Source organism: Pelodiscus sinensis, chromosome 23 (genome assembly GCF_052426305.1).
Source record: "Pelodiscus sinensis isolate ZL-2025 chromosome 23, ASM5242630v1, whole genome shotgun sequence".
NCBI lineage: Eukaryota > Metazoa > Chordata > Testudines > Trionychidae > Pelodiscus > Pelodiscus sinensis.
Window position 1 is genome coordinate 6,465,780 of NC_143074.1, and position 15,371 is coordinate 6,481,150.

Here is a 15,371-nt window from a genome sequence, read left to right on the forward strand (position 1 = left end):
ATTTTGTTCACATTGAATTTCCATGTTGTTGGGAGTTTGGGGTTTTTGTTGTTGTTGTTGTTGTGGGTTTTTTTTTTCTTTTAAAAGAGAAAACATTATTAAACTCCCATTGAAACTGGTGCACTTCGTGGCGTATGAGACTGAGTGTGATACAAGCACATCTGTACAGGAATATCTATCTCAATACTCTTTATCTATTTAAAGAAGAGTGTAGTAAGTTCAGGGTTTCAGGGTTGTCCCGGTGAGTTCCTGACAGGTCCTCTACTCCATCAGTATATCATCACCACCTTGAAATATGCTCTAATCACTCCATATGTGAACTGCAGTCCATTTAAGACTCACATTTACTTTGTAATTTTGTAAACTCTCCATTACTTTAATAGGCATTTAATTTAGACTTTATAAGGCAGTTGTTGTATGTTGAATAAATGCCATCTCACTGTTAAAAATGTATTGATACAGGATTAATTGGTATGTAACAAAATATATCTCTGTTACATATTTCTTAAACTTCATCATAATGTTTTTAATAACTCATAGCTAGTTGGTGCGTAAATGATACACAATGGGTAACATGTTAATCTAGAATTTCATAACAATCTTATCAACTATTAAATAAACTCTGATTTCTTAGAAACATATCCTTTGAGTCTTGACATTTAAGTTTTCAATATTTCTGTAGTTAAAAAAACATTGTCAAGTAGCTTGGATCCAATTTTTTTCATTTTTTTAAAAGTTTCCCAACCCTAATATAAAGAGAAGTGTTTCTGTGACCTTTTTACAAATAAATTTAACTACAATCTTTTTTTTCTTTAAAAGCATATACTATTTCTTATATGCTGTGGAAACCAAACACAACTGTGCGGTCATAAGGCCCAATCATACAAATGCCTACAAATGTGCTTAACTTTAAATACTGAAGATGAGAACATTTGTGCATTTGCAGGTTGTGGGCCATAATGAAAGAGAAATGGGAGATAAGACTGTAGGACAAAAAGGCTGTGTATTCATGAAGGGTTTTCTCTCACTGCATAAATCATGCACCAAATCTTGCTTAATTTGCTGAAATAAGCAGGGCATGGTGGGATGGTGTCCCTAGCCTCTGTTTGCCAGAAGCTGGGAAATGGGGAAGAAAAGATGGATCACCTAATAATTAACTGTTCTGTTAATTCTCCCTGGGCACCTGGCATTGGCCACTGTCGGCAGACAGGATACTGGGCTAGATGAACCTTTGGTCTGACCCAGTCTGGCTGTTCTTATGTTATTATGTACTCATGCAAATTTCAGGAGATGGATTCTGCACTACTAAGCATGTTGGGACTCATTCTTTTTACACTAAAGACATTTTTACATTGTTCAAGCAACATAAAGGGGCCCTCAAGTGAGAGTAAATATAATTATGCTTACCTTAAGTCCTCCTTATGCTGTCAGAGCAGAATAAAATGGCCTCAGCATAAAAGAGAATTTAGCCTGCTAAACCTAGCCCAATATTATCAAAGAACAGAGAGCAGGTTTAGTCATGCTGTTGTACTAGATGTAATTAAGTCTCATAAGCTTCGTGGAAGCATGACACCAAGGGTCAAGCATGACACCAAGGCTCAATGATGTCTAGGTGTCTTTTAGGATAGATTTTAGTGTAAATTTGTATTGCTATCTCTTGTGATTTTTGTCACAAGTTTTGCAATATTCATTGTTTTTTTCTTAAAGGCCCAGCTTCTGAAGTCAGGTGATTACATGGAAAGTTAGCTTTCATTTTTAAAAAGGTATGTTTCTGTCCCTCATGGTTGCAGAGAAAAGTTTGAAAAGGGGATACCGAAAGGCTCAAGAACAGGAGGAGAACAAAAAGATGCCAAAACTATTAATGTAATTATTGGATGGGGCTTGACCTGTGATTTTAGAAAGCTTTGAATTAGTGATACTCTGTTCTTGCTTTTCTGTAATTTGTGTGGTGAGAAGAGGGTTATTTATTTATAACAAACGGGCAGTTCACACCATCAAACCTAGTTATAACAGACACACTGTCTGTCCACTCAGACAATCAGATGACTCTATAGGTATGCGTTTTATGTAATGTATGGCTAGCACACTATGCTAGGGTGAAATTTGTGTGTGCGTGTGTGTCCCTAAATCAGGGGTGGGCAGTAAAATGGCAGCTGTTCATCAAGGTTAGTCCCTAGCAGGCTGCCACCATGATATTTACCTGTGCAACCACAGTCCCGGTGATTACAGTTTGTGACACGGACCAGGACACCACTTCCCGCAACTCCTATTGGCCGCAAATGGCGATCCACAGCCCATAGGAGCTGCAATCACCGGTACCTGTGGTGTACCTGCGGCACAAGTAAATAAAGCGATGGCAGCCCATAATGGACTGGATCCAGTCCATAGTCAGTATTTGTCCACCCTGCTCTAAATTCTATAGGTTACTGAGACTTGACGTATTTGGTGATGAGGGTTGAAACGTAATTAGGATGACAGAAAAATGATGTGAATTTTGTTGAATTTGCCCTTTTTTAAAGAAGAAAGAAAGAAAGAACCTCCAAAAAATATAAATGTGTAGTTTCAGTTTTTCAAAAGGAAATATTTTGATTTGAAATGACTTTTTCATTTTGAATTTTACTTTCTTTTTTTTTAAAAAAAGGTTTAGGTCAAAGTAAATATTTTGATTTTTTTTTGTTTGTTTCACCAAAAAATGGTTAAACATTCTGATCTTGGATCAACCCAAACTGAAAAATGGGTTATTTACGCAGCTCTGATCTGAAATGCCTGTGATTCATGGAATGGGTTGAGAAGGCCTGTCTCGTGGAATAAAAGCATTACCAGAGTCTGATATCAAACATATGTGTGTAAAATAATAATAATAATTAATAATAAAAGAGGAAACAAACAGGGGGGAACCCTGTTCATTTCCTGACTGTCTCGGACCTATTTTAATCTTGTTGTTATCGAGCGTCCATTCATGTGGCTATTGCTTGATATGCATGGTTTGAATATAAACAGTTATTGTTATAGAGCTGTGACGTGTGGCCTGCTTAGGCAGGGACACACTGAGCTCATCTGATCTTCCGACTCTTCATCAAGGCGACTGCATTAATTTCCATGGAGCTGATGATATCTCATTCTTTGCAACCCAGTATTCTGTTCAGTGCCATTTCTAGATCTAGATGACTGGAGATACTTTGTTTGCTTGCTTTAATCATCCTGAAAATTTCAGTGCCTCCAAGGACATGGCAGGGATTCTGAACTCCAAGTAAGATATATAGGTGTTTTTATCTTCAAAAGCTTTAATCTGGATGGAGCCAGCCATGGCAGAGGAGAATTGGCATTTCTCCACTGTTCACCATTTGTTTGCAAATTCATCTTAAATAGGCTGCTGTAAGGCTAGTTTCAGTAGAGGCTATAGAATCTGTTCCACCAAAAGGCATCATTATGTGATTATGTCACTTCTATGCCATAAACTTCATACCCTGAAATGTGCCCAAGACTTTGGCTTATCCAAAAACCACAGAGGGCTAGATTTTCCATTACCCTGTACTCATGTACACCATGCAAAGTGAGTATAAATTATTGCCATTCTGAATTAGTAACTTTTAAAATCCACTTTGTACTCATTTGCGGGGTACTGGAGAATCTAGCTTGGAGATTCACAAACCTATAATAGCACACCTTTAATCAGTTCTGACTCCCATGTCTGCTTACAGGATTTGTGTGCACACATATGCATAACTATGCAAACCAAAAGCTTTATTCCAAGAGTCATCCCTCACGTAATACTCCCTTTTAACCAATGGAGTGACGCTGGGGCTGCGTTTTGCTCCCGATTTGGAAAAGTAAGGAGAGAACATCTGCTCAAAGACTTTACCACATGATGCTCCTTGTGATTTCTCTTACTTCTCAGTTGTTGCTGAGAAAGGGGAATGTTTGTCACAAGCCTTCTGCTTTTTCCACCATGACAGCCTATGTTGAAACTGTATAACAGCTCATTTGAGTAAACAATGGTTCTAAATGTGGAACAGGTTAATGAGAACAATTGTTCACCCTCCTCCTTGTAACAATAGTTTATGAATTTGAAATCTAGTATCATGTTTCTCCTCAGTCTTCTCTTTTCCAGACTAAGCAAACCCTATTTTTTTTAAACTTCCCTCGTAAGTCATTTTTTCTAGACCAGTGTCTCTCAACAACTGGTCCCTGGGGAAGTGCCAGCCCCTAGCAGGGGAAGTGTTTGTTTGTTTGTTTGTTTTTTGTTTCTTGCTTGCGTGCAGCCCCTGACTGATATTTCTGTGGATCAGTGGCGCCCGGCCCAAAATAAGTTTCCCACCCCTGCCTTAGGCAGTCAATTCCCATTTTGAAAAAACCCTTCAACTTTGAACTGGGATACCTTCATGATCTGCACTTTTCAAAAACACTTCCCAATGAGTAAGACTAGAAGGCATTGCATGCTGTAGGGCAGGCCAAATCTTCAGCTGGTGCAAATCAGTATAGCTTTACAGAAGTCAGTGGAGCAAAGCCAATTTACATCTGTGGTGGGTCTGGCCCAGTACACTTTTTAGTAAATATACTTGGGGTTCAGTGGGGTTAGTTTGTTTGTTTTCCACCCCATCCCACCCCCGCCGCCTATGATAGCAGCTTTGCTTACAGAACCTTATCCAGACAGCTGTTATTAACCCTGTTTGACAGATGGGGAAACTGCAGCAGCATAAGTGCCCTTCCTAATGTCATGCCTGATGTCCATGACATAATCAGGAATGGAACTGACCTCTCCTGCTACTTCTTTCTCTGCTTTAACAGCTGGACAGTGCATCTCTTCTTTCATCGGCGTTTGATCCAGTTGTAGCAAAGAAAAAATAAATAACCCGGCGTGGCATTGCAAGTTGCTATCATTTCGTATTCTGTACTCCTTTCAAAAACACAGATGCAGTCTTCACAGACTATTAGCTGAACCCTACAGAAGGTCAAGCTGCAAAATGCTGTTTGCCCATGCCCTAAGAAAAGGGGGTTAAGTGGAATTGAATTCTAAATCTTGTGGCTTTTAGTATTGTAGAAGCAGCAGCTCATTCAGCTGTTACTAAGTTGATGTGTTCTCCTGTTTTCCTGGCCTCCTAGAGAAGTGGGATCAGCATGTGATCTGTGTACAGAAGGAAGAGTCCTGGTGCAATATGCCTTCGGTGCCTCTTCACCAATCCCATGTGATCCATCTGGGCACTGGAGTCCCCGTGAAGCAGAAGGTGAGTCGGGGGGAGGGAGGGATGGCTCCGGAGTGGAAAGGAAATGGCCGGGGGTGGGGGAGGAAAGAATCTGATCAGTAATGTGAAGGGAAAGAGGTGCCGACAGAGGCCCAGATTCTACTGCCTGTCCTTGTGTCGAGCATCACCGTACTCCGGGAGTAGCCTTATTGAAAGCAGTGGGGATTACTTGCAAAGCAAATGATTTTGCAGCAGGAATAAGGGAGGCAATGACAGTCCTTGACTGGTTAAGGAATTGATTCATTAATTTCAATGCATCACAAATGGCAAGTGCTAACTACGGGACGGTACTGTTAATAGTCTTCCATAGCAATTCATGCCAAGAAAACCCAACAGTACAGCCCACGTTTCAATGTTTGCCTGCTGGTTATGCAGTTGTAGCTCAGCAAGGTCAGGAAATGCTCTGAGGGTTGATTCCAAACTCAGTTACACCCAGCGGGTGTAGCTCTGTCCATTTCAGTGGATTTATACCAGTGTAGAGCTGATTCAAGATGATGGAGAATTTGGCCCCAGATAGTTATATACAGGATCCTTCATTGGTTCCTGGGGATTGCAGAATCATTTACATAGTTCAGAAGAAAACCATTTTCATCGAGTATGCTTGCTATACATTTCCTTTCCCTCTTTTCATCCATATGAGGCAGATTTTTGTCCATACACTACTTGTTCCAGCTTTACATTCATATATTAATCTGAATATTTTACAAGCACTGCAACTGAGACACAAATCACAGTATGAAAAGTTTTTCTGGGGTTGGTAGAAATTGAACCATTTCCCCTAATGAAGCTGTGACCCATTGTTGGTTACATCCCATCAAGACGATCAGGGGATCAGAAATGGATGAAACACCCTTCAAAGGTTTTGGTCTTCTTGAAGAAAGGAGGAAGACAAATGAACCTTTTACTATAGAATAGGTTGGATGAATAATTCACATTGAATATCTTATTCAGTGTAGCTAGTCTCTTTTTTCCCCTCTCCATTGAATGTCCATAAGTAGATCGCAGTGCCCTTATATACATCCCTTATTCAAGTTCACCTCACAGATTGTTCACATTTTTAAGTCTATGTATTTAATCATAAACAGTTCACTGTGAGTGGATGGTACTCACAACTTAGAACATAAGAACGGCCGTACTGGGTCAGATCAAAAGTCTATCTAGCTAAGTGTCCTGTTTTCCAACAGTGGCCAATGCCAGATGCCCCAGAGGGAGTGAACAGTAATAGGTAATCATCTAGTGATCCTTTTCCTGTCATCCATTTCCAGTTCCTGACAAACAGAGGCTAGGGACACCATTCCTACTCATCCTGGCTAATAAGTATAGATGGACCTAACCTCCATGAATGTATCTAGGTTTTTTTTATCCCTGTTAAAGGCCTGGTCTTCACAGCATCTTCTGGCAAGGAGTTCCACAGTTTGACTGTGCACTGAGTGAAGAAAAACTTCCTTTTGTTTGTTTTAAACAAGCTACCTATTAATGTCATTTGGTGACCTTTAGTTCTTATGTTATGGTAACTTAAAACATGGGTTATGATTGGTTGTATAAATTCTATTCCCTTATTTCTGTTCCTTGACTTATAAGTATTGTAATCTAGAAGTATGAGGAAGCCAATGGGAATTTGTATCTTTCAGGGTGATGGAGCAATTAAGTAGGGTTAGAGAATTTTAGATCATTTGAAATAGAGCTGTATGGAGGATGAAAGTCTCATTTCACAAAGAATTCTGAGATTTTAAAATCTGATTTTGTTCAGCATTGGAATGAAAACAGAAAATTTCTAAATTCTCCATGAAGGAAAATTCCTTCCCCCCCCCCCCAAATCCTCATTGTGTTTCTATTCACTTTGTTTACATTCTGATGTAATATATACCTTATCAGAGGGCTAGCTTTGTTAATATGTTACTGAAAAAACTTAAAAACAACGAACAGTCCTGCAGCACCTCGGGATATGTCTACACAGCAAAGTTATTTTGAAATAACAGCCATTATTTAGGAATAACTTTACTACCATCTACACAGCCAAACCGCTATTTCGAAATTAATTTGAAATAGCGGTGTGCTATTTCGAATTTGTTAAACCTCATTCCACGAGGAATAACTCCAAATTCAAAATAGCTATTTCAAAATAAGTGCTGTGTAGACACTTATATTAAAATAGGGAGCCTCCAGCCTTTCCAGGGTGCCCTGGTGGCCACTGCAGCCTCAACCAAGAACACTCCTCTCCTTCCCACCTCCCCGGAGCCCTTAAAGGGGTTGACTCTGGCCACAGTGCCTCTGCCAGCTCCAAGCCTGCCAGCCCAGAGCCAGCAGTCACTGCCCCTAAACATGAGCCAGCAAGCCATTGGCAGCCAGCCTTCCACCACTCCCCAGGAGCAGTCTGCCAGCTCCCAGGAGCCTGCCAGGGCCCGTAGAAGGCGGGCGCCTTCCAGGTCCAGGGTGGAGATCATGGACCTTATTTAGGTTTGGGGGAATGCCCCCAATGTCCATGAGATGGCAGCCTGCAGAAAGAGCAGCCAGGCTCGCAGCAATGCGTCCACAAGAAGCACCAGAGTGCCCAGGGGCAGTTCTGGCTCCATGTTGCAGAGTGCTGTAGTATCCCGAGTGAGGGCAACCAGAGCATGCAGAGACAAAATGCTTTGCTGTCCCTCAACGATGTAGGCAAGCAAGCAGGGAAACCTGAGAACTGGCTGTCCGGGGAGGGTCCCTTTAAGCACATGCCTCAGATAGCCTCAGGCAGCAGCCACACAAAGAAAATCCTGACCTGATGCCCTGTTGGACCTGGTTCCGGCCGGCCTTAAATGCAATTCAGCGTCCACTCAGTGTGGACTCACTATTTCGAAAGCTATTTTGAAATGCATTTTGTGTGGAGACACGTTATTTCGAAATAAGCTATTTCAAAATAACTATTTCAAAACAAGATATTTCGAAATAACATTGTAGTGTAGACATACCCTCAGGGTATGTCTACACTACCCCGCTAGTTCGAACTAGCGGGGTAATGTAGGCATACCGCACTTGCAAATGAAGCCCGGGATTTGAATTTCCCGGGCTTCATTTGCATAAGCGGGGAGCCGCCATTTTTAAAACCCCGCTGGTTCGAACCCCATGCAGCGTGGCTACACGGGGCACGAACTAGGTAATTCGAACTAGGCTTCCTAGTTCGAACTACCGTTACTCCTCGTGAAATGCACGGGGTTCGAACCAGCGGGGTTTTAAAAATGGCAGCTCCCCGCTTATGCAAATGAAGCCTGGGAAATTCAAATCCCAGGCTTCATTTGCAAGTGCGGTATACCTACATTACCCTCCTAGTTCGAACTAGGAGGGTAGTGTAGACATACCCTCAGAGACTAACAAAAAATGTAGAGGACATCATGAGCTTTCTTGGACACAACCCACTTCTTCAGATTCGTTGTTTTTTAAGTTTTTTATATACCTTAATATAATTGTTTTTAAATGAGTCATTTTAGAACAAAAGATCAAAACGTTTCAACATTGTTAAAACTCACTCCCCTTCCCCAATTTTCTTCCAAAATGAAATTCTGGTGAAACCAACCCATTCCGCAAAGCATGTTGACTTTGACAGTCCCGCATAATGCACCAGAAGATGTGGTTCTGTCAAAGCTTCTCCAACTAGCTCTAATTTGAAACCTTTTCCTTCTGGATCACACAGGCCTTGCCAGAGGCAATATTGCTAGAAAAAAAAGGCTATGCTAAGATTTATTAGCGGGCTGTAGAGTTTACATTTAATTTCCTCCTGTCACAGTCTGTGTTCCTGCATATTCTTAGCTATGAAAGGTGCAGTCAGATCCTTATCTATCTCATTCAATTGCGGTTGTGCCAATGCTGTGGAGAGGGAGTCAGGGAACTGTCCTGCTACTGTTTTCATCATCGATGTCCTCCCCACGTATAAGACATACCAAGTAAATGGTATTTGCTGCTCTGTAATTTTCCATCATCACTACCCAGTCATTGGAGTATGGTAACTGTGTGAGATGGTGTTTGCGCATTTGGTCTTAGATGCAGATATTGTAGTTAGAATCATGTCTATCTGCAAGTGTTCATCAAGCTTAGAAAACTTTCTGCCATGATGGTTGTGTGTAAAAATGCTACTTCTTGGAAGATCATGAAAAGGAACCTAAAAGAGGAAAAAGCATGGCAAAAAAACCACCCCACATTTTAAAATTTGAACCAATATTCATTTGAAATACTTTCTGGTACTTGTCCAGTCTACCCGAGCACCACTGTTCCCACCCAGATGAAAAGCTTCAGAGAACCTAATTGGTGCAATTTCAAGCCTTAAGTTCTCTTTACCAGTTAAAGGAAAGTTATGGTTGCATGTGTCATTCTGAGCCTAGGCAAAATACAGCCCGTGGGCTGGATCTGACCCACCCAAGTCACCAGATCCAGCCCATGGAGGCAGCGGGGAGCCTCAGGCAGGCTCCCCTGCTTAACCCACAACCCTGCACACCACTCAGAAACATAGCTGCGAGGCCCTGTTTCTGTTTCAAAACTGGAGGGGAGCGGGGAAACTTCAGGAGCTGCTCCTACCCCTAGCACAATCCTATTGGCCAGTTTCTGGTCAGAAACAGACCAATGGGAGCTACCTGTTTGAATAATAAGCAGCCAAAAAGACTCACACCCCCTCTCCTTGGCTCAGTTATTCACTGAAGCACATGGCCATGCTGGCTGGCTGAGAAATGTTTTAAGCTCTGCAATCCTTTAAGCTCTGCAGGCAGGCAGGCTGGTTTGGCTGCTGGCTGGTAAGTCTCCTGGCCAGAGCTTGCCTCTGGCACCCCAGCCTCAACCCTCAAGTCTCAGCCCACCCCTTCCCCAACCCTCTGCCCCCCTCTTGCACCCTTACACTGTTCCAGATCTGGCACTCCAATCTCCTGCCCCAGATCACAAGCCCCTCGTTCTCTAGGTCACATCCCAAATCCCTGCACTCGAGTCCCCTGCCCTAGGTCACAACCACCTCCTTCACCCAAACTCCCTCCCAGACTCCATTCTTCCTCCTGAATCCCAATCCCTTACCCCAAGCGCCCTTCTGCACCCAACCTCCATCTCAGACCCTACATCTCCTCCATTAATATCATGGAACAGTGTGGCCCTCAACCACTTTCCAAAATCTTGGCCTGGCCCCCCATCAAAAATTATTGCCCACTGCTGCATTAAGGGAAGTCTGGAAACATGGAATAGCCATGTTTCATCAGTCCACTGAACAATCCAGTACTCTGCCTCAGGCAATGGCCAATGCATTGCTCGAGAGCAGTTCATTCCATATTTGAATTTGAGTGGTCTTAATTGGACACATCGGTCACATGGTATGTTTCCTTGCCCTGAATGAATGAGTGCAACTCATTGAATCAGGGTTGAGAGTGGTCACTCAGGCTTGCAAATCCAAAATGCACTCTTCATATCCGTTCTGCACTGCTTGCGTAGGAGCTGACAGTTCTGTGATCTTTGCTGCCAATTAACTCATGTACTGGCGTATTTGGAATGGACGAATGCAAAAGGGGCACAAACACAACGAAAGCACATTTGTTTAAAAGTGCTGATGCATATTTCGTACTATTTTTCCTTAGGCTGTAGTCACCAGGGGTGCAGGGCATAGGACTTTTCATGCTCCCCACAATTAAATATGAACTTTTATCCAAGCTCAACACAGTGTCGGATGAATCCTAGACTGATGTATGCCACGGCCAGAAGAGACCACTGTGTTCAGCTTGTCTAATTTTTGGCATAAGACTGGCCTTAGAACTTTTCCCAAGAGAATATTTTAGAAATCTTTTAAACTGGACTTTAAAATTCCCCATGATAGAGAATCCTCCACAAATCTTGGTAGGCTTTCTGGTGGCTAATTATTCCCAATGTTAAAAATGGACACCTTATTTGAGCCTGAATTTGTCTAATTTCAACTTCAAGCCATTGGCTCATGCTTTATCTTTATCGGCTAGCCTGAAGAGCCCATTCTCAAATATTTGTTCTCTGTGTAAGTACTTATAAACGGTGATCAAGTGACCCCTGAACCTTCTCTTTGTTAAGCTAAATAAATTGAGCTACTTGAAATTCTTTAAAGTAGTAACATCTGCAGTTTGCTTAGGCTTTCGGTCTATGCAAGGCTGTGGCCAAGTGTACAGTGTGGCTAATCAGGACTGCTGAACCTTAATATGGATAAATATCCAGTATTAAACTTTCTACAGTTGGGGTGACATTCACCCTTATGTGTGAGTTAGCCCATAGGTTGAATTACTGATCCCACCTTTTCTGAGGCTGTGTCTCCTTTTCAGAGGAGGCTCAGGGCAGCACAGTAAGGGATTTGAAAAACCTGAACAAAGAGGAAAGGAGAGGAGGTGAATGGAAGAAAGCAGTGTGGTCCAGTGGATACGAGTCCAGTGGCCCCTGTAGGCTGAGCACGCAGGAGCAATTCAAATGCTGCCCTGATTAGCAGAATGCCCACAGCTAGGTTTTGTTTCTACTGGTGGCGCACATAAAAATTTATTCCACACGTGGATGGAAAAAATCTGCCTATGGAGGGAAAGATTAGAGGGAACATTGGATAGGATACTGGCTTTCAGAAGCCTGGGTTCTACTCCTGGTTCTGCCACGTACTCTGTGACCTTTCTAAAATAGCCCCGTCTCGAGCCTGATTTTCAGAAGTGTGAAGAGCTTGTCATTCTTGGTGCAGCCATAGAAGGTGCAACGTGCCACTGAAAATCTTACCTGGCATGCGTCAGATTGAGTGCCCAAAATGAACTCATTTATTGTGAGTTTTACCCAAAGGAAGCCAAAGTCTGTAGCCACCTTTGAAAACCTGGGCGTGGCTCCTAACCACCCTGTGTCTCAGTTTCCCATTTGCCAGTTGACAATAATAGCATTTACACTTTCCTCCATCAAAACCCCTTGGGAATCGGTGGGCAAAATGTTTTCAGAACTGTGTCCAGTTCTGGGCGCCACATTTCAAGAAAGATGTGGAGAAATTGGAAAGGGTACAGAGAAGAGCGACAAGAATGATTAAAGGTCTAGAGAACATGACCTATGAAGCCAGGCTTCATGAACTGGGCTTGTTTAGTTTGGAAAAAAGAAGATTAAGGGGGGACTTGATAGCGGTTTTCAAATATCTAAAAGGGTGTCACAAGGAGGAAGGAGAAAATTTGTTCCTCTTGGTTTCTGAGGACAGGACAAGGAGTAATGGGCTTAAAGTGCAGCAGGGGAGGTTTAGATTGGACATTAGGAAAAAATTCCTAACTGTCAGGGTGGTCAAATATTGGAATAAATTGCCAAGGGAGGTGGTGGAATCTCCCTCTCTGGAGATATTTAAGAACAGGTTAGATAGACATCTGTCAGGGATGGTGTAGACGGAGCTTGGTCCTGCCTTGAGGGCGGGGGGCTGGACTCGATGACCTCTCGAGGTCCCTTCCAGTCCTATGATTCTATGATTCTATGATTCGTGGTGCTGTCAGGAGCTCATTGGACCAGATACACTGTAACCATTGGACCTGACTGTGCATACCTGCCACAGCAAGTGTTGTGAGGTAATGAGGGCTGGGTGGATTATTTGCTATTCAGATTGATCAAACACCGAATACTTGTAAACCTCACAGGAAGGAGGTCGGGGGGGAAGGGGAGAGAGGGCTCAGCAGTTGCCCTGTTGCAATAGTAAGAAAGGGAGAGCTAAATAAATAAACAGTGCAGTGCCTGAAACTGAGCCCCTGGCTTCCTTCAAACTACGTCACTGCTACTTGAGCTTGGGTCTCGCACCAGGCCTGAGGTAAGTGGCATTCCTGCTGCACAGTGATATGTGAGAGGGGTAAAGGGTATGTGTGGAGCGGGATAATAGGGAAGGGGTGTCAGTGTTTGGCCCTCCGCCAGGACTGCACTTGCTGTAGGGAAATCATTCCGCATCTGGGATCTTTTTGACTGAATTGCTGGAGAGTCCTTTCTACCAGCCAGCCTTCAGGCAAATAAAGCGTTTTTCTAACATTTCAGTCGATTGTGGACAAGGAAAAAACCTCACACCCTGGCATTTTCTTTTTAAACTCACACTCATGCACACGCTTGCTTGCTTGTGTTTGTCCTCCAGTGCTTTGTTTGCCTTGTTTTTTCTTCCTCCGTTACATTCGTCTGTGCTCTCTCTCTGTTACTTTCCCTTCCTTCTCTTCTCTGCTTTGTATTCCCTCTGTCCTGCTGACTCGCTCGCCGTGTGGTTATCTGGGAAGGAAGAGGGAATTTATAGCTCGCACTGGATTCGGTTACTGACTGTTCCACCCATCCGACCCCTCTGGATCTTTCAGTACATGATTTCATGCCAGATTGTAATGTTACCAACTATTTTGGAGCCCAGCAAGCATTGTGGCTTTCATTAGCTTTTAATAATACCTCCTGTGTTGTAGAGCAAAGCCAGTGGTGAGAAATGTAAAAGTACAATCTCCAGTCATTTCATCACAATTGTTAAATTTACTCAGTGCAGAGAGCCAACCTAAGGTCTGTGCACTACGTCTGTCCAAAAAACCCGGGTTTCCATGAGACAGACTCAGCCTTGTATTGGGTTTTTGCGCAGTAGTGAATTCTACCCAAGATGCCCTTGTGGACATGTCAACCTCAACAATACATTGGAGCTGCCCTTCTGAGCAGTGGTGGACAACCTGTGGCCCAAGGGCTCTATGTGTGGGCTGCTGGTTTCCATCCATGCTGTTTATTTCCTACTGGTGTTACTATGGTAACACACCCATAAAGCAAGGGCATGTGACGCGAGGGGTGTGATGGATGCACACAGCCCTGATTGTGAGAGTCATGCACTCTCTTTGCATCCAGTCAGCAACCCTGCAAATTCCAGATACATACGCGTAGTTGGCTAAATTACCCTGTTCCGGGAGACCATCTTGGTTGTGACGATCTTGCGTCCCATTCAGCTGAAGGAGGCCACTCGTGTGGCCCCCTCACTAGCCTTGGTTGCCCATTGCTGCTTCAGAGTCGTCAAAGGCACTTTATGGTTTTTTTCTTTGTGTCCTTTGGAGAGAAACTGGTCATTTGAAAGTGATTCATGGATTCCTAGGCCCGAGGGCATCACTGTGATCATGTAATCCAGGGGTGGGGAACCTAAGGCCTGGGTCCTGGATGTGGCTTCCAGCTTCCCTGGATCCAGCCCCCGAGGCTCAGGGCTCCCCTCAGCATTGGGGAGCCTGTGCTGGTGCTCCAGCCCCCCTGCTGCCCCACCATGCGGCTGGAACACACAAAATGTACTAGCCTGCCCCTCCCCGCCCAGGCTCTGGTGTACAAGGGGAACGTGGGGAGCATCTCCTCAGTCAGGGGCCACGTCAATGAAGGGTTATTTGGGGTAGGTTTTGCCTCTCAATTGTGTGCGGCCCCTGACTGATTTTTCTGTGGGTCAGTGGCCCCGACCCAAAAAGGTCCCCAAGCCCTGATCTAGTCTGACCTTCTGCATAACACAGGCCAGAGAATTTCCTCATCACTCTGTTAAAATATTATGCCTTATTTCCAACCTGAATTCTTCTAACTTTAGCTACCAGACACTGGATCATGTTATAGCTCTCTCTGCTAGACTGTGTTAAATACTTGTTCCCTGTATAGGTGTTTTTAGGTGTAATTCAGTCACTCCTTAAACTTCTCTTTGTTAAGCTAAATAGATTGAGCATCCTTAGTCTATCACTGCAAGGCAGGTTTTCTGATCTTTTAATCCTACTCCTGGCTCTTCTCGGAAACCGCTCAAGTTTTTGAACATCCTTTTTGAATAGTGGGCACCAGAAATGGACACAGTGGTCAGCAGTTGTTGTGCGAGTGCCAAATAACCTTTCTTCTACTCAAGAGTCTCCTGTTTATGAATCCAAATATTGCATTAGCCCTTTTAGCTAATGTCGCACCTGAAACTCATGTTAAGCTGATTATTCACCACAAACCCTAAATGCTTTTCTGAGTCCCTGCTTCCCACGATAGAGCTCCCCCATCCTCAAAGTATGACATACTTTCTTTGGTTCTTGATGTATACATTTACATTTAGCACTGTTAAAATACATATTGGTTGAATGCATCCCCTTTACTCAGAAATCCAAATTGCTCTGTATCAGTAATCGCTCCTCTTTGTTATTTGCACTCTCTCAATTTTTGTGCCATCTG

The 15,371-nt window shown here is 43.3% G+C and overlaps 1 protein-coding gene across 2 annotated transcripts in view; it reads left to right on the top strand.

Moving 5' to 3' along the window:
• The window catches only part of PAPPA (pappalysin 1), a 243,954-nt gene that overhangs the window by 83,182 nt on the left and 145,401 nt on the right, over positions 1–15,371 (top strand). For both annotated transcript variants that reach the window (XM_075905988.2, XM_075905990.2), the window contains exon 7: positions 5,104–5,225. In XM_075905988.2, the coding sequence (XP_075762103.2) occupies positions 5,104–5,225 (122 nt within the window). The remainder of the gene's footprint in view (positions 1–5,103; positions 5,226–15,371) is intronic.